Here is a 19,025-nt window from a genome sequence, read left to right as displayed (position 1 = left end):
TTTTTTCTTTGTTCATATTTGTCAAACTTCGTCACAATCCACCTCATGTTCTCTATATACGCTACCAGTCAAACCTTTTAGATTCTTCCCCTTATTTTTTTTATTGCAATTCAAGTAGTTCAAGCCTAAAGAGCGTAAAGTGACACAAAGGTACACAGAGGTTAAAAAAAGGTAATGGTACTTAAAACTGAAAAATATGAGTTAACTTCAAGCTGTTCTGCAGCAACAGTTGATCAAGCCTGGAAAGTTACTAATTCCTGCAGGCGTTCCAACTTCTCTGGGATTATTCTCAACCTTCTGTGTGCAGTGTTGCACCACCACTGTGGCACCAGACCCTCGTGAGCATCACCGGACCAGTATTGAGCTGCAGAAAGTCAAAAAAAGTTAAATTTGTTAGTTTGTAATCAGAAAACCTTCAGATTAACTTTTGTCAACGATCCAAAGTAAAGTCTGTCCAATAACTGTGGTGTATTAGTCAGATGGAGACCACTAAATTAAAAGCAACATACAGCCTTTATTTCCATGGATACAACTGTCAGAGCTCTAGAATGGAAGAAATACGGTTTCCTATTTCCAACTCTCAGTGGTACATCCCGTCCAAAGATCCAGTCCAAGACCTTCGACCCCCACCAGCTCATTGTTTGCCTCTTTGGCACATCTTTTTCTCTGCTGCCTCTTCAGTCTGCTCTGGGCCTGTTTGAGCAATGAATCGAAGTCCGGGTCACCGAAGCCGTTCTGTGACGGCTCTTCATCTTTGCTGGCGTCTGTGGAAAGGAGCGACAGTAGCGGATTGTTTATGAACAGCCGCCATGTTCATCGGTGGTGCAGCAAGTGACAAGACAGCTGGTAATAAAAGGATTGTCAAGTTCACATGAACATCGAAGCCCCGCAATAATAAAGATCAACTCAGATTATGTTAGTTTTCCCAAAGACACGGTTTAATAAATCACTTCTGCAAATTTTATGTCTGTTGAGGCTTTCAAAACTTCTAATATGTATAAAAGGTGCATTGCCTCCTTCATCAACCAGCTGTACGTTGACCAGCAGCGTCAGTCCAACTCTTCTGATCTGATTATGTGTTTGCACGATGCAGTTTTACACTCAGAGGGCCTGGTTTTGTGTTTTGTGCGTCTGTTTACAAAACAACAGCGCTCGAAGTCGCCGAAAACCCAGTTTTGAGAACGTCTCCATGTGGACGTAGGAAACGCAGTCCATTCAAACGTGCGTGTACTCGCCATTGTTAATGTTTATAGCCTATTGCTCACTGTGCATGTGTGTGTGTGTGTGTGGTTTCATTACAAAAAACAAACAGCACCCACTAGTGGCCCAACATGAAAACGGCATGAAACGAAAACGCAAAAACGACTTGAAGCATCGGCGTGTAAACAGGGCCTCAGTCGGAGAAATGAGCTTCAAAAGCTGCCGGTGTGACTCTGCAGGGAAGCAGGGAGGAAGTCTCACCTAAATCCAAATAGTGCGGATAATGACAGAACTGCCTTCTTCTACCGAAGCCGATGTCGAATGGCAGCCCGTCGGGACGCTGCAGCTTGTCGCCGTAATCGATGGCTGCAGAAGCATCCTCCATGTTGTAGAAGGTCACGAAGCCGTAGTCCTGCCTGTGAGAACTGAAGACGACGGAGGTTATTTTAACATCGAGATGCGAGCGATGGCGTCAACACAGAGTGAAGACTTGGAAAAAAACAAAACAAATGCAGACTTACTCTCCGTCTCTCAAGTGCAGAGAAACACTCTCCACCTCCCCGAACTGAGCGAAGCGCTCCCTCAGCTCGTCGTGTGTCATCGTTCTGTGAATCCCCCCGAAATAGACCACCCTGCGCTCGTCCTGTCACAAACAAGCGAATGTGTTTTCTGATCTCTGGGAATTGATCTACAGGTCAGCAGGTGAGACGTGATCAGCAGTTTACTTCGGCGTCGACTTTCTGCATCCCGATACCGCGCTCCCTCAGGGGATTCCTGGACTCCTCGCTGCTGTGAGGAAGAATTAGAAGTTGTTGAAGACGTCCAGAGTAAACAGACTTTTCAAATATTATACTTTTATTCCTATCCTGTCACCGCAGGCGGGATTTAGCATGAATGGCTCCCAGAAGTACAAGTCGTTGACACATTTAGATATTTGAAAACTACCAAAAGGGGGAATAATCAAGAACCAGAACTCCTGCAGCATTTCAGTCCAATTAGACAAGATGACTTTCAGATCTCGCCAGAGAAGTTCAATCAGATGGAAGCCTGGTTCTGGCCGGGCCACTCGAGGACCTTCACACCGTCCTGAAGCCTCCTTTGATTTCTCGGCTGCTTCAGGTCGTCGCCCCGGTCGGAGGTCCAGAGTGCGCTGCAGCAGGTTATCATCCAGGAGGTTTCTGAACATTACTGCATTCTTCTCTCTCAATCCTGAATAGTTTCCAATCAGCATGATGGTGCCACCACCATGCTTTACGGGGGGGGGGGGGGGGGGGGGGGGGGTGGTAGGTATTGGTCTGGCGATAAGCGGTGCCGGTTTCCTCCAAACACGACGCTGAGTCTTCACGCCAAAGTTTTTAATTTGTGCCTCGTCAGACCAGAGAATTTAGTTTTTAAGCTTTTGGAATAAGGCGTGGAATAATGCAAGTGTGACTGGAAAAATGACCATGAAACACCTGCAGTGACATTTTTAAACTTGTTTGATGAATAAAGTCTCCAGACTCATGTCATTGTTGGAAATGAAGTCATTCAAAAAAAAAAAGAAAAAGAAGGAAGAATAAACTCACACAGAAAGAAGAAGAACTGGAGTCAGAATGGCTGTTTTCAGGTATCTTTAATAAAAAGAAAAGTTCTGAGGTATAAAAAATTATAAAATAAACATGTTTTAAAGTTAAAACCATTACTGTTGTTTTTTTTAGTTTTTTTTAGAGTCTCTTCCTACATACATAGAACCTAAACACAGACGGCACAACAGGGTAGAGAAACAAAAATTTCTGGAAAAAACAAAAGAAGAAATCAGGATACAAACGAGTGTTTAGGAAGATGTATGAAAGCTCGACAGAGTCGGGGTTCCTGTCTGAGCAGATGGAGTCTTGTCAATGAAGAAAACGTCTCTTCTTTTTTTTTTTTTATTGAAAGTGCAGAAAACTGTCTCTTGCAAACTGCAGACCCCGACCCCCCCCCCCCTCCCCTGTGTTGCTGTCAGTATGTTACGCTTCTCTTATTGTGGTTTATCCATTAGTCCGCCTCCTTACGTTCCATTGTAGCCCCCTCCTCGCTGCCCCCCTCGATACCTGCTCTCACCCTGTCCTGCAGCGCTGCTGTACCCCCCCACTAGAGGGGGGTACCACAGCAGGGGCCCGCAGGAGTCCACCCTCAGCTGCTGAGGCCTGGGGCCCCAAATCACGGCTCCTGCGGGGTTCGCGGCCCCAGGCCAGCCCGCCGTGGGCCCCAGCAGGCCTCGTATCCCGGCGAGGGAGGCGAGGGGTCCAGAGGGGAAGTGGTGGCCGGGGAGGCGGGGGGGCGCGTGGGGAAGGGGCAGGAGGCCCCTCTGATGCTGCTGGGCCAGGAGCAGACCGGGCGCTGCGGCGTTCGGGGGATCCGTTGCCATGGTGAGATCACCCGTTACCGTGGCAACGGCGGCTGGGCTGCTCGCCGGAGGAGCCCCCTCCGCTGTGATTGGCTGCTTCTGATCGGACTGCGAGTTTCTACGAGAAGAATGAAAGAGGAAGTTCAGCAGCTCAGAATGAAGACTCACCTGCTCGGTGCTCCACAGCCTCTGAACAACAAGTGTGATCAGCGACGGCGTCGTAGGAGGACAAACCTACCTGGAGGGACGTGTGAGCAATCATCTGCAGTTCAGCTCCAGGTCTTCACTAACTGCAGGAGCTTCTTTTCCTTTTAAAGTCTATTTATTCCCTCATTATTAATCTTGTTAAAACTTATTTAGAAACATTTCTTGCATCGTTGCTCTCTATACTGCCACCGAGACTCCACAAAGTGGTAAAGATTCCGATTTGAATGTGATGGCTTGAAGTATTTTAATACCTCTCATTTTGTATGTTAAAATAGAAGACTGAAATAAATAGAATTTTTTTTTTTTTTTTTTTTTTTTTTAAACAAAGCTTCACATTTTCATGAAAAATAATCTAACGAGCGTTCTGCTGACAGAATAAAAGGCAAGACCACTTCACCATGATTCACTACAAACAATGAGGGTCCTGGCTGTGGACCGCGGAATGGGGCGGGGTTCGACATCTGCAGGCGTTCTGATTGGATCCCACGCAAATGTCACAATGTCGACACCGGAAACTATGTCAAGACGAGCAGCAAGCAGTAGCAAGGAGGAAGAACGGAGTGAATGGAAGCAGAATGGAATGGAAGGAAATCATCGAAGGCGAGAAAAATATTGGAGGCTGAACAAGTAATACGTTCTTGTTTGATTTGTGAGGTGTTAATGATCAATTAATTGGTCCCAGGTATTCATTTTAAATTCCATCACGGCAGCACAGAGCCCATGTTCGTTGCTCTTTTTAGTTGGTAAATGGGATGGTGCACATGGTGCTGGAAAAACAGCGAGAAACGGTAGAGTAAAAAAAAGGGGTAACGCTGTGGAGTTTACATATTAGATTCTGAAAGTTCTGCTGGCAAGGCAAGGCAAGGCAAATTTATTATAGAGCACCATTCAAACACAAGCTTCACACTATCAATGCAGGAACTCAGGCTCTATGTCGCTATAACGCTAAGTTAAATATAAAGATTAAGGGTGGGCTGTTTTTATTACATACATATAATACACATAGGATATACATTATACCCTTTTCCTAAGAGGAACGTGACGTGAATTATGTGAGTTTTATAACATAGCTGTTGTGTATCATCTAATGATGAAAATGGAACTTAAAATATGCAGCCGATGTTTGGATAAATATGAATGACCTCTTTGAGTTCTCCCTCGGACACCTCAACCATCCTACCAGATGGAGAACAACCAGTGACCATAAAGTCTCGGGACCGAGATCACTGTTTCGAATGAGCAGTCCCAAAAATAATAAAATCTATTTCTCCAGCTAAATGTACACAATAGGAAAGCATTACTTCTTTCTATTCTCCCTCTCACGGAGGTGGACCACCCCATGGTGAGAGGCTGCTCTCGGTTGTGTTCTGCAAAGAAACCGGACGACGGAGTCGAATAGTGAGAATGAGCAACGGTTCGTTGACTCAGGGAAGCTGATGACAGCTGGGCAGAGGATGGAGCCGTTCCTGTTCCAGTTCATATTTCAAGAAAATTACGAACTGCTCCAGGAAGAATGTGTGAACAAATACAAGGTCAATGTCTGTGTCTCTTCTGAAATGTGAAATAACATTTTTTAAATAAATCCTAATTTTCTTTTATTACCAGAATGCTCTACTCCCGCTGATACTTGCCTTTACCATTTTAAGACATTTTATCCTCATTATTATTGATGATTATTGATCAAAAATGTTAATGTATGCAATAATATTGGTGGATTATTGCCATCGACTTATTTGGTCAACAATGTTGACATTTTGCTTGTTGACTGATGTAACTTTAAGGACCCCACGTTGAAATTCATCAATCAAGATTATATCATAACTTAAATGAACAATACACACATAAACATGCACAAACACGCACACACACACATATATATATATATATATATATATATATACACATATATATATATAAAGAATATCTATAAGTGTAATGAGGTTATAAATGCAATAAGTGAATAAAATGCTGCCCCATTCCGCATGCTGCAGCCACAGGAGTTGCAAACAATGGCTGAAGAGAAGAAGTAGGAAGAAGATTTGAGATGTGTTTAACTAACCGCAGTCTGTCGCCCTCTGCAGGACAGGTGGTGGTACCACAGGCAGCAGCTCCGTGTGCAGTGGTTTTCTCCTGCTGAGCTTCTGTCCCCTCACTGTGCTGCGTCTGATTCCTCGGGCCTGTTCCTCCCACAGTCCGTCGATTGAACGGAGACGGTTCAGTTGTAATGACATCCTGGTTTCTTCTCACAGACCCGCCATGTCTCTGGTCTCCTCCTGCTGCTGGACTTTCCCCCCTCCTCTGTCCACCGGTGAGACGATGCTCCGTGTGTGTCCACCTCTTCTCCTCTCCTGCCTCTTGCAGCCTGGAGTGGATGAACTCCAGCTTCTCGGTGACGGCCTTCTTGCCTGTGGATTTCTGAGCTGGCGGACTGGGGTCCGGAGGCGGGGTTCCTGTGCTGTCGGGGTTGGGATGGAAGCTGTTGACGGTGGTGATGCTCAACTCCGCCTCTAACCGGCGTTTCTGCTCCTGGAGCAGTCGCAGCTGGGCCATTCGCTCCTCTCGTAACTGAGAGACGGCCATCCGCAGAACCTTGCAGTCCGTGTCTGAAGGCTGCAGCACGTCGGCTTTACCGGAAGAGGAGGTGTTGGAGCTGGAATGTGGAAGATGCTGCGATTGGTTGTTGGAGAAGACGGAGGGAGAGCGTTCAGAGGCTGAAGTAGAGAGCAGCTGGCGACCGACACCTGAGAACAGAACAAAGTACCGAGTGAAGCAGTCCCGAGCGGCTACAGCAGAGACGGACAGGACCAAACAGTGCAGGGGAATGAAGGCACGCCGAGGGGCCATGTGTCCTGTGTCCTGTGTTCGACCCGAATGAGCCAATTAGGCTTCTGGCGACTACGTTTCAATCTTTGTTTCGAGTGACAGAAGTTCATTTTCTAGAGCTTTACAAACCCAGTGAAGCTGGAGCTGCCAGTAGCTGACCAAATATAATAACGCACAAGTAAACTCAGAAAAACACACAGAAGAAAGTCATCTTATCCAACTGAACTGTAAATGTGGAATATTATATATAATATATGGTTTTTGCAGGACCAACTGGTGGAGCGCCATGTTTTCGTGGCACTGACCCCAGAGAGGAAGCTCTGAAGCTTTTTTGGGACAAGTTAATGCTTCATCCATGAATTGTGTTGCTCACCGTTATGTGTTTAAGGCCTTGTTTACACGACAATGTTTTCAAGATAAAATCCCAAACTTTTGTGTTTTGGGGGTCTGTTTACATGACAACGGTGCTCTGAGACACTGAAAACAACTTATTTTAAAAACTGCTCACAAAGTGAAAATTTCTTAAAAGTATGTTGACTAAGTCTCTGTGTAGGCAGTGGAAACGCTGCTACTGTGCATGCTACCACAGCCTGACTAAATACTTTGACAGCAGATGCGTGAGAAGATGGACGATAACAAGAATTGTGGCCTCCAGTGTCATGACTCTGTCACCGGGAATAGCAATACAACTAGGTTGTCTGTCAAATTTTTCTCTGCTCGCACTTGTGTGTGGTTTTATTACAAAAAACAACAGCTCCCACTAGTGGCCCGACATGCTCACAACATTGTTTTCAGTGTTTCCGTAGTTACCGTGTAAACGCGAAAATACTCTGAAACACAAACGCAAACATTATGCGTTTGCACTTGAAACATGCAAAAGGTGCCTAAGTGTTTCAATCAATGGAAAAGGTGAAGTGCTTCTATGAAGACACTGAATGCAGATATCACAGACCAATAAAGAAGAGGAGCAGATTAACCCTCGCAAAGTCTTCTTCAGATGGAGCTGAAGGAACAGGTAGCGTTTCTTTGGGTTGCGCCTCTGAGAAAGCACACCATGGAGAGGCTGCTTTCACACTGCAGGTATTCCCACTTACCGTCCCACTTTGCAGAATCAGATTTGGTACCAAAGCATGACTGGGTCGATCGTAAACCTCTCCAGTGTGAAAGCACTCTCAGAGACAAGCTGAGCATCAAAGCAGAAAAGAAAGCCTCCTGACAGAGATGAGCCTCCCATCACACATACCAACGTCACCACATGAACTTCTTTCAGTAGACAAAATGTGCATCACCGATGTAAAAGGACAGAGGAGGTGGGCTCATTTGGTAAATTACTTGAAACCACTTTGATGGTGTTGATGTAGACTGGACCAGTGTGTTCTGGTATTGATATGTATTCTGATCTCATATAAGTTTTTTGTACTTAGTGCATCAAAGTATTCATTCCCCTGTAACGTGTGTGTGTGTGAATAACTATCATTAATATTTTTGAAAAGCTGATTTTGGTTCCACCATCTGTCTGTTTACAGAAGGTCTGAAATGAGGAGATATTCAGTGAGCAGCGACTCACAGACTCAAGTGAAGGAAGTTTGGCAACATGGACCAGCTTAGATACGGGAAGAGTTAATCAAAGCAAAGAGTCGCGAAAGCAGATTACTCAATACGTTTAGGGATTACCTCTGCGAATGAACAACCACCTGTGTGCCGACAGAGGTGTTATCAGTGCTTCTGCACGTATGAGCAGTCTTCGCCTCCCACGTCATGTATCCTGTAGATGAGCTGGAACAGGTACTCAATGGAAGTCCAATGGATGGCTGGAAAATTATGTGAAGGTCACAGGTGGTGCAGGATCACCAGGAGAGTAAACTAGGTGATTCTGGGACGTTGGGTATGGTTGCAACAGGTTGCCTCGTGGTTTAGGGGTCAAGCAGACAGACCAGAAGTTAATGAAGTGGCTCTACATATTAGGGTAAATGGGAGAATTTAATAGTTTTATCCCTTTTTAATCATACATCAGCAATGTGACGCTCATCTTCTGTTACTTTGGATTAGTGGTTTTCATTTTCTAACAAGCATTGCTATCGTTTTGTTCGCAGTGAGTTTGTTTTCTGGTTTTCCAGAGAATGCCTCTGACAGGAGACCCAAAGAAGAAAGGTGTCCTGTTGGGCATCAACCTGCAGAGTCTCAATGGCTTTCCGTCACCTCAATGTTCAGAAATCCTCCTTTGGAAAAACCTTTAAGTTGCTCTTTGAACCTGTTGACCAGAGGATTGCCCCTCAGACTGAAGGGATTTAAAAGTTAATAAGGGTCTTGCTCACATTCTCAACTTTCCTTCCGGATCTCTTTAGGTGACACCCCCCTTGAATGAGTCGGGTGTAGTAGAGCATTGACCGTTTGGGGGTATCCTTGGTCGTAGTTCCAGTTTGACGTCAAGCCAGGACGTAAGAAAACACTGATGAGCAGCGCAAAGCTTCCCTCACAGCTTCCAAGAGTGTGTAGCAGGCATGAAATGACCTCCTTGACTATTAATGAGTCAACAGAGTTGTTTAAGAGAGTGATATAAACGTAAGAGTTTTTTTCCATATATCCATATATCTGCATGTCCACCAGGTATCTGCTGTCATCATTGACTTGCGTCATCCTGTCCGGTGGACAGTTTAAGAAGTTTCTGTTGTGGTGTGAGTCGAGGTTATAGTGAGATTTCCAGGAAATCAAGCTTGGCGAGTCCAACGGGTCCCAAAGAGGAGGGGATGAGTGACACATTCACCTGTCCTAGTTAGGGGGGGTAAAGCTACATTTCTCTCTATGGGTGACTATTTGGGGGGGGGGGGTGCTGTGGACTGTGTTGGTTCATGATATTCCAGGATCTTGATGAGTTCCAAACATTCATTGAGCTTTTAACATCATGTCCAGGAAAATCACTCACCCCAGTCTTCATTGTGATTTCAAAGGAGTGGAGAGTTCTCCCTCCTCAGAGACAAAGTAGCAAACAGTGCGAGGAAGAGCATATGGGTGATTTCCCACTGCCTCCACTTTGGCCCACGGTCCCTTCTCATGGGAATACACAGAGACAATTACCTTCTCAAGCTGATCATCCTTTGTCTTTGCCTTAATCCCCACGGTTACATTATGAGTGGATTCATTAAGGAGGGTCATAACGGTACTCGTGTCCCACAAGATGAAGGGTGATTCCTCCGGGACACATCCTTCTCTCACATGGGCTATCTGAAGCCAGTGTTCGGGTTTCTTTAGTAACTGTTCACAACATTTTCTCCCTCTAAGGTCATAAAATCTTATTCTCCTCTCCTTGATACTTTGGGGTCGTCTCTTCAGAACCTTCCATGAGGGTGAAGATGGCACCAAGGTAAAGTCTGGGATTATAAGTTCTGACTGGTTTCCACCATCTCTAGGAATCTTCTCATTTTGAAAGCCCCAACCTTTCACCTTTTGCTGTCCCTTCAAAAGGTTTGCGAGATCCCTCTTCTCAGACTCAAGGTAGCAGAAGGTATGAGGAAGGTCACCGTGATCGTATCCCATTGTCTCCACTCTGGCCCAAAGCCTGTCATTGCAGGAGTACACAGACACCATAACATCCTCTAACCATTTAGGCTTTCCTTCCACTTTAATAGCGGAGGTGGCCAAATGAGTGGATGCATTGATGAGGGCCACCACTTTGCTTGGGGTGAACCACTTATAGGGAAGGTGGTCAGGGACATATCCCACTCGCATACTGACAATCTGTTGCCAACTGTTGGGGTCTGTGAGAGCATCGTCCTGCCATCTTTCCCCTCTGGGGTCATACAACTGTATCCTGACATTTCTGTTCTCTTGTGCTCGCCTACTTGGGTGTTTCTTCCGTTTATACTTAAAGGGGCAGGCCATGTTTTCATGAGCGCTGCTCTGTAGTCCAGGTGTGAGGCCAAGAGGACCAGCAGATCCAGCCTGTTCGTCTTTCACCCACAGCTGCTGGTTATCAGTCAATACAGAGTCATCCACTGTCACAGGTGGATACTGGTTAAAGAAAAACTCCTGAGGCATGTTGGAGTTTACTTTTCCCCTCTCTGTATTTCTGTAGGTCTCATCAGGCTCCAGTTTATGGCTAGATGAGGGGGCACATGGACGACCATCGGCAGGCCTTAAAGGGACCTGATTGAGGATCAAATCCTTGTGCTCTGAATAGTTTTCATGATCTCTTGGTGATTCACCTTTTGAAAATCCTTGAGGTGGTCCGTGGGGTCTTGAAGTAGACTTGGAAAATTCCAGTGCAGAACCCAGACCTGCTTATAAATCAGAGTGACACGTCAGTCTCACTTTCTACAACATAAGACCTTTTGGTGCGAACAACATTAGAATGTAACTCACTTATTATCACCACACTGTCAAAAACAAGCTAATTGCAAATAGAATCACAAAACACAGCACAAAACACAGCTCAACTTCTTCTGTTTTCCAGTATAAAAAGTAAATTTTTCACCTTTTGAGTCCAAAAGATCCTCGACACACGGCTGCTTGTCTTTGATGTTGTGACAACCGACCACCCTGCTGAAGTCGTTGAGGATGTCTTCAGTACTGGTCACAATGATGCCGCCGTTGGGGAAGGCAGGGAAGGTCTCAAAACGATGTTCTGCATCCAAATGAAAACAAGTGTTCTGAGGAAACCCCATGAGAAGAGAATTCACAGCTGAACGTACGCATGCAGATGTGGAGACGCAGAGTCTGTGTGGAAACTGGACCAACCAATGAGGAGCTGAACGACGGAAGGTTTGACCGTTTAAAACAATAATCTGTGAAAGTTCTGCTCTGCTATCTGAATCAGAACCTTCTTCACATCAAACTGTAGGATCCCCTTTTAGTTCTCATGAATTTAGCTGTAGGTACTTAGTAAAGTTAGTAAAGAGAGGAAAATTCTCTTCTTCTCGACTTCTATAAGACTAATTAGGTTCACTTTAATGTAAATATAAATCTATACAAGTAAAGTAAACCAAACCAGTTCAACTTTAACTCAAATCAAAAGCAATAAAATCTTTCTAAAAGTTTCCAGAACATGGCAACATATTAACAACCTGTCCTCAACTCTGTCTGGATGTTAAAGGGCTCCTTCTGCTGCCTCTGTATATTATCATATCACGTTACTCCTCATCTGTCTGCAGCCTTGAATAAAACAAACCCTTCACCAGAAGCTCTGCTGTGTTTCCAGATGAGATGCGATGGACGCGTACCGGTGAGGAAGATGGTGTGTCGATACTGGGTGTATCGGGCCTGGTGGTTGATGAGACAGTTCAGGTCAGGTGACTGCATGCTGGTCATGTCACAGTGATGATAGGGGAGGATCTCCACGATCTGACGCTTCTGATAGGTCGTCAGCACGTCCAGGATGCTGGCGGCGTCTATCTTGACTCTGAAGCCAAAAACAAATGCAACCACATTAAAACCACCTACTATAGGATGTAACCCAGTTCAAGCACTGATTGGAGACGACGAACCATCGGAAGATTTTCAGACACTAAAGAATATACATAATTTGAAAACGCGTGATTTTTTTCTTGATATTTACAAATACTAATCATACAAAATAGAACACAGACAAATGCTAGTGGTCCCAAAACTCTATCAAGTGATTACAAAGGAAAGAGGGACCACTACAAAGTACAATACTACTATATCAAAGAGAGATGAAAAAAGAATGATGGACAAAATATCAAATCAACAGTGGGAGAAAATGTGTGAAACCGTCCTCCATGTCCTCTTCAATGTATTAGAGTGAATTTGGTTGAAAGACTCTTGTTTGCCTCTTTGTCACCCCAAAACTTTAAAAGTACTTAACAACAGTGAACTGGAGAGGTTGTGGCAATGGGGATGTGAATCACAGTTTTTTTTTTTTTCAGTTGCCAGCAGGAAGATCATGAAAATGTATCTCAGACAAAAAATAAATCCGTACATTTACATGATTTCATTTAGTCGAGCTACCAGAAAGAATGAAAGGAAATTACAAGATACCTCCTGAAAATATTAACAGCAGCAGCAAAGAAAGCAACTACTGGTAAATGATTACAAACAAACCCTCCTTCAGTGGATGACTGGACTGAGATCGTCAGAGAGATCTATGAGATGGAAAGACTAACCATCCACTTGAGCTTAAGGAAATATGCTTACATGGCGAAATGGACAAAATGGATAGAATATCTGTCCGAATAAGAAAGTGGTTGGAAGCCTTCCTCCTAATCCCACCACTACCACCCACAATTCCAAACTATGGTCAAACTTCTATTTCTTAATCCCGTGCGCAATGTCATTTTGTACATTTATGTATTAATCTTAATCTCATTTCTTGCAACCTGGTGTGAATGTAGAAGCCCGGTTGATTCTGAAGTGTCTGCTTTTATGTTCATGAGCTCTAACTGTAACTGAAGGTCACAAACACTTGCGACACACTGGAACAGAAACATTCCAATCATCAGCAATGAGAACTATGGAGCTGAGAGAGAGCCACACAAAACAGGCCTCTCTTAAAGCACGCCCTAGCCGCAACACATCGGCTGTACAACATGATAACATGACATACTGTGCTCGTTGGGGTATTAGAAATGAGGCGCAGCCGGTACCTGGCTTGTTCTTTGAGTTTTTTGAGTGTTTTGTAGTGAATCTTCCACCTCCAAAGTCTCTCAGGTGAACTGTGCTGTTCCAGGATCATCAGTAGCGACGTCAACCGCTCTGCAACAACAAAAACAACTTTTAAAAATGGCAAATCAAATTATGCAGAAAACAGATCAAAATGTAAACATATAAATGATGCAAATTAAAATAAAACATAATGTAGGACCGACTAAACTAAATATTTTGCGTGTTAAATTAAAAGAAATCTATAAATAAATTTGCTCAAACTAAAAAGAAAATGAATAGATTAAAAATATATAGAAATGTTAAAGTATAATATATATTTGAAACAAAAGCATTATATTTGAAAAAATAAAATGTAAAACAAAACGATAAAAATCATTTAATTCAATTCTACATAACTATTACATTTTTATAAACAAGTAAATTTAAATGACTATTTCAACTGAATCAACAATTTAGAACAAACAAAATGAAAACAAGTAGAAAACAAGACATAGGGATGGAGGGACTCTAACAACCATTCACAAAACAATCCCCCAAGATGAAAGAAATATGAAACAAACACATTAACATGATGTAAAAAGCTGTCGTTAATCACAAAAAAAAAATAAGTTGTCTGACTGAGATGTAAATAAAACCGTTCCTCCCTTGGACCCACCGTGAGAGATGAAATCTGGACTGAGGATCAGGTCGTCTGAGACGATGCAGCCACCCGACACGAAGAGCTCATTGTAGCTGTTGTTCCTGATGTCGTCCAGCGTGTCGATTCCCACAAACACCACAGACGGGTGTCGCTTCAGAGAGACCAGGCCCGGGATCTGAGACACATACACACACACACACACACACCAACATCAGCCACACCTCCGTCACACCAGCTGATATAAAGACACGTCATTCACCACTACAGAATAGAAAACACTTATAAATCTTCAGTTCACTTCAAAACAAACAAGATAATGACGTAAAGCTTCCTCACACACACACCTTGTGCACGTGTCCTTCGATGTCTTTGTTCTTAATGATGACCAACAGTCTGCTCTCGGGGTTTTCCTCCCTCAGAAAGTCCACAGGATTACTCTCCACGTTACCTTGCTTCAATAGGTGCTCCTGCAGTCCCCATGAGTAAATATGAAAACAGATTTATTTAGCCTCCGATACAGAAGCTTTTCTAGATTTGCAACCAAAAAGGACACAGCCTGACTGGAGTGAACCTGCCAGTCTATATTGAGGGCAAAGGACCCTGCAGATCCTGGTTGAATAAAGCTTCAGGCTCAGCTCAGCTTGGAGCTGATGTAGTTTTATACTGCTAAGCCTCTCTCTCTCTCCTCGATGGTGAAAGTCGAGATTTGTTCCAATGATCATATGCTTCATTAAAGGGCTCCTCTCCTGCACATTCCCATTCCGTGTTCCGAGCATCATTGTCATGTAAACAGACACCCAAAACGCAACAAAAGTTTCACGTTTTCACTTGAAATTGTTGCTGTGTAAACGGGCCCTAAGATGTCCATTCTTATATGTGTTGTGTGTTTGCCTGGTAGCCGTGCCCTTGTCCAAATTGAATTACAGGGATAATATCACATTGACATTCCAGCTGCGTGAAAACACCATCACAGCACTCTTGCTGAAGTTACCTTGACGTCCTCGTCCACGGGATCTTCCGTCTCGGGATCCTCCGTCTCGGTGCTGTGAAGGTGGAAGTGTACAGAGTTCTTCTTCACGTCCTTCATGATCTCCACCAGGCTGTTGAAGACCTCTGGCTGCAGCTGGCTGATCAGGGAGCTCAGGGCTGTAACCGGAGGGGTGGGGCCTGTGGCGGGCTCGGGGACGAGTGCAGAGCTCACGCTGGAGTTCTGTTCTTGAGTCTGAGACCGGCCGCTGAGCCCTGAAGTCCTGTCACTGCTTGCTGCTGCAAGGGTGCTCTCATCTTCTCCGTCAAGGGAGTAGAACACCGCCCCATCTGGACAGACTTCTTGAGTCGGCACGACATCTTGATTGACAATTCTTGTGATGCCTAAACTTTGCTGTGGATTCCACTGGGGCTGATTGGGGACGGTGGCGTCCACAGAGGTAGGAACAGGTAAAGTGACCTTCAGGTAAGGAGAACTTGTGCAGTTTGAATCCTGGTGCCACACTTCATCTCCACTGGAGGGCGCGAGGCTTTGGCTGCCTGATCCTCCAACATCAGCAGCCATCAGTTCATCAGCTTTCTCACCGTCTTCGCCTGTGCTGCCCGCTCGAACGCTGGCCACAAAAGCACTGACTTTGCTCGCCAGCGTGGAGTCTGCGTTCTTCTTGCTCGGCCAGCTGTCGTCGAACTCTCTCATGATGTTGTGCATACTGTCCTGCAGAGAGTTCATGTAGTCCTGGACCGGAGGGCACGGGTTGTGGAAGGATACGTACTGTGAGAACTGGGACACCGGGAGAGGGGTGGAGGACCCTGTGTCTGAGGTGGAATGAGGAGACTGTGGGAAGTTGTAGTGAATGTTTTCCTCCCGCAGGAGGAGCTGCATCTCAGAGGAGAAGACACCCAGATGTTTGTCCACGATGTCGTCGATATTCCTGCTCATGTGAGAAGGCGCTGAGGAGATGAAGGGGGAAAATGCAGAAGAACCAGGCTCTTGGTTTACATTTCCCATGACCTCCTCAGCACCACCCTCCCCTCGTTTCTGCCCGCCATAAACAGGCTGGTCCGGGTCCTCCCTCGTCCTCTGCTCCTCCAATGCTTGCTCAGCGGGCGGTGGTGAGAGTCGAGTCCTCTCCGAATCTGGAGGGTTGGACGGACGAATGGAGGGCTCCTCAGTCTTCTCTTCTCTTTGTCCTGCAAGAGACAGAATGAATGGAATGGAAACCAAAAACATCTCCGTCATCAACTTAAACTGTAAAACAATTGACTCAGTTATATAATTAAAGTTGCCGCAAAAAAGTAATTTGTTTGTTACATTCATTTGATGGTTCCATCCTGTCATGAAACTGTGCACAAAGCGATAACTGCATTATTAAACAAGTAGCCTTAGCAGTGGTGTTTGACGATGTCAGCTTCAGCATTCGTCTGTGCTGTTGTCTAATATTTCACTAAACGTCTGATCACCACTGGAGGAGCCTCATTAATCCTGAACTGACTCAGTCCTCCTGACAGCAACATGAAACATCTCCCAGCAGGCGCAGCATTAACTCAGATCCACAGTACATGTGATCAGCATTAGCATTCTCAAAAAGCAGTTAGCTTCCCTTTCTAGAAGCTGACTGCATGTTGGCAGTTTATCTCAGATATTCTGTTGCTGCTTCTTTTCGTCGTCATTTCATAAATTTCTTTCTTTCAAGAAGAGCCACCATCCAAATTATAGAGCATCTTAACTCATCTAGAGGAGTTAAAATAGTGAAGGTCACAGTCTGAGTCAGAGGAGCAGATGGGGGAGGGGACCCTCAGAGGGTCTCAGGTTGCTGGATGTTACCTGTGAGCTCCCAGGAGGCCGGGGAAGCTAACCGCTCCTCGTTAGCGCCACTCTGCTTCTTAATGAGCGAGCTCAGATCATTACACTCCAGGGACCAGGCCCACAAAGACGAGGGGGAGAAAGAGGAGGAGGAGGAGGAGGAGGGAGACCCGGTCTGAGGTAACAGGCGCTGCGAAGGAGGGGGTACAGTGCTGCGCTGTGGAGACAGTGGAGAGCTGGGCTCCGGGGACGGGCACTGAGACGGGGAAGGAGGCGGGCTGGGGTCAGGAGACGGACACTGGAAGGGTGAAGAAGGGGGGCTGGGCTCGGGCGACGGGCACTGGGAGGTAGAGGGAGGGGGGCTGGGGACGGGGCTCCTCCCCGGAGATGCGGCTTTGGAGGAGTCGTCGGTTGCTGCGGCGCGCTGCTGGAAACGAGGGTCCTGAGGGAGGTTCCAGTCTCTGTGGGAGTACCGCTCCGAGCACAGACCTGCAGATACAGCACAGAGCCTTCATCATATCTGGGAGGTATCTTCATCATCATCATGCTTACAAACTAACCGATCATCATCATCATCCTCCTCCTCATCAACAGTCAAGAAATCTGATCCTTTTTCATCATCGAGGAGAAGGATAGCCCTTTCTTCAAACTCATTTAGAGATAAAGGGGCGTGGTTAAGGATGGACTTTCTGTCAAAAAATACATTGATGACAGTGGCGTCTTCTGATACCCAGTGAGCTGACCACCACGTGTATCTTGTCATGTTTACATCACATTTATGAGAAAAAATTATCCTGTAACCACACAATTGCTTTGTTTTTTCCCTCACTCCATTTGGCAGAATGTTTGTGAGATTGACGCTACTTTTTTGTTTTGCTTTGCTAAGAAATTAACATGGAAATGACCTTTTAACCCAACAAGTGTTCTTATATTTAAGGTTCTCACAGTGCGATGGACATGCAAAATAACCTTTTAACCCCTCACAACTGTTGACCGATGTAACATCTGCTTGTCGGATCACATTCACTAAGACGGCCTCACTGATACTAGTCAAGACTACTGCAAGACCCGGTGGGTGAGATTCCATGCACCTACAGTTTTTCCTCACTCGTCATGAAGTGGGGTCTCTCCTCTTCTCCTAGATAGTTCTGAAATGCAGCTAAACAGGAGGTTTTTGTCCCCCCTACTGTTGTCTAACTATTACTAATTAACTAACCATATTTTTCTTTTTCATCCAATAGGATGAAATACCTCCGATGTGGTGGACTGTGCTCCGCGGCCCAAAATCAGAACTTGATCATCATCAATTTCACCACCTTTATAATTAATCTGCTCCTCCTTCGATATGAAATTAGTACGTCACAAATCTTTCCTATTGTATAATGAAGATTGAAAGTGTAGAGGAAGCAATACAAATAAGTCCATATATGGTGGAGCAGATTTAAGGAGGTTATTGATCATTGACTAAATGTGTGTGGATGTACAGATGGACGAGTAGGTGGACAGACGGACCTGTTATGGGGACGAGGACCCACGGGATCAGCTCCTCGCCCTCCTCGTAAACATGCGTTTTTCTCCCCAGCCCTCTTCCTCGCCCCGCCGCTGTGGGGTGGTTCGTCTCCCCGCTGTGCGAGCCGGGACTGAATCCCTCCAAACTACTGACGCTGCCCGCCATCTGCTCCTACACACAGACACACAGACACAGCGTTTTGTCTCACCAGAGTGTAAACCGTGTGTCGTACGGAATCATTTGTGCGACAGCACAGAAGAGCTCTTACAGACGAGACATTAGCAAACAGATTTTCTCGTCTGGGGAAGGTGACTCACAGTCAGTTTTCTAGACACTGTGACCCCGCTTGGTCCAAGGAGAAGATAACCACGGCTCATCACGACAATGCCCTCACTCAATCTGCTTCCTCTTAACTTAGGAAGCATTTATTTGACAATTCAAGTGAAAACGCATCGTTTTGTGCCTTTTCGTTTCACAAAAGTTTTGCGTTTAAAAGTCAACGTTTTGAAAATGACGTCCGTTTCCACGCCAATGGCAGAAACGCTGAAAATGATGTAGTTTTCATGTTGGGCCACTAGTGGATGCTGTTTGTTTTTGTAATGAAACACATAAGCAGAGAACAATACATTATAAATATTAAAGACGGCGAATAAACAGACTTTATTAGTGTTTAGGAGGACCGGGATACTTTTGCAGGCAACATTATTCATTTTAAATTGGAAACCATGTGTCACTGTCCTACCACAATAATGCTGCATGTTTTGGTGTCACAACATCACATAAAATCCCAATGAAATTAATGGAAAAATACAAAGTAAAATGTCTTCCCATTATCCTTGGAATATGAAGAGACAAAATGTGGAAACGT

General features: G+C 45.1%; 1 protein-coding gene across 6 annotated transcripts in view; it reads right to left on the bottom strand.

The window, feature by feature from the left end:
* Window positions 1-2,793: 2,793 nt before the first annotated feature.
* tasora (transcription activation suppressor a) overlaps window positions 2,794-19,025 on the bottom strand; it is a 28,551-nt gene continuing 12,319 nt past the window's right edge. For 2 of the 6 annotated variants that reach the window (XR_013935298.1, XR_013935299.1), the window contains 11 exons: window positions 18,160-18,328; window positions 16,669-17,136; window positions 14,848-16,034; window positions 14,201-14,323; window positions 13,872-14,031; window positions 13,198-13,306; window positions 11,815-11,993; window positions 11,070-11,219; window positions 8,273-10,872; window positions 5,835-6,516; window positions 2,795-3,686 (listed from right to left, as the gene is read on the bottom strand). Coding sequence is in view for 4 of the 6 variants with exons in the window: in XM_080461951.1 (XP_080318077.1) it covers window positions 9,530-10,872; window positions 11,070-11,219; window positions 11,815-11,993; window positions 13,198-13,306; window positions 13,872-14,031; window positions 14,201-14,323; window positions 14,848-16,034; window positions 16,669-17,136; window positions 18,160-18,328 (3,888 nt within the window). In the remaining 2 variants the exon portion in view is untranslated. Of the gene's footprint in view, window positions 3,687-5,834; window positions 6,517-7,906; window positions 10,873-11,069; window positions 11,245-11,814; window positions 11,994-13,197; window positions 13,307-13,871; window positions 14,032-14,200; window positions 14,324-14,847; window positions 16,035-16,668; window positions 17,137-18,159; window positions 18,329-19,025 lie in introns of those variants that run through there. The other 4 variants (XM_080461952.1, XM_080461953.1, XM_080461951.1 and 1 more) reach the window with 4 other exon arrangements.

Source organism: Lipophrys pholis (genome assembly GCF_963383615.2).
Source record: "Lipophrys pholis genome assembly, chromosome: 4".
Classification (NCBI taxonomy): domain Eukaryota; kingdom Metazoa; phylum Chordata; class Actinopteri; order Blenniiformes; family Blenniidae; genus Lipophrys; species Lipophrys pholis.
This window is presented reverse-complemented; position numbering and strand designations above follow the sequence as displayed.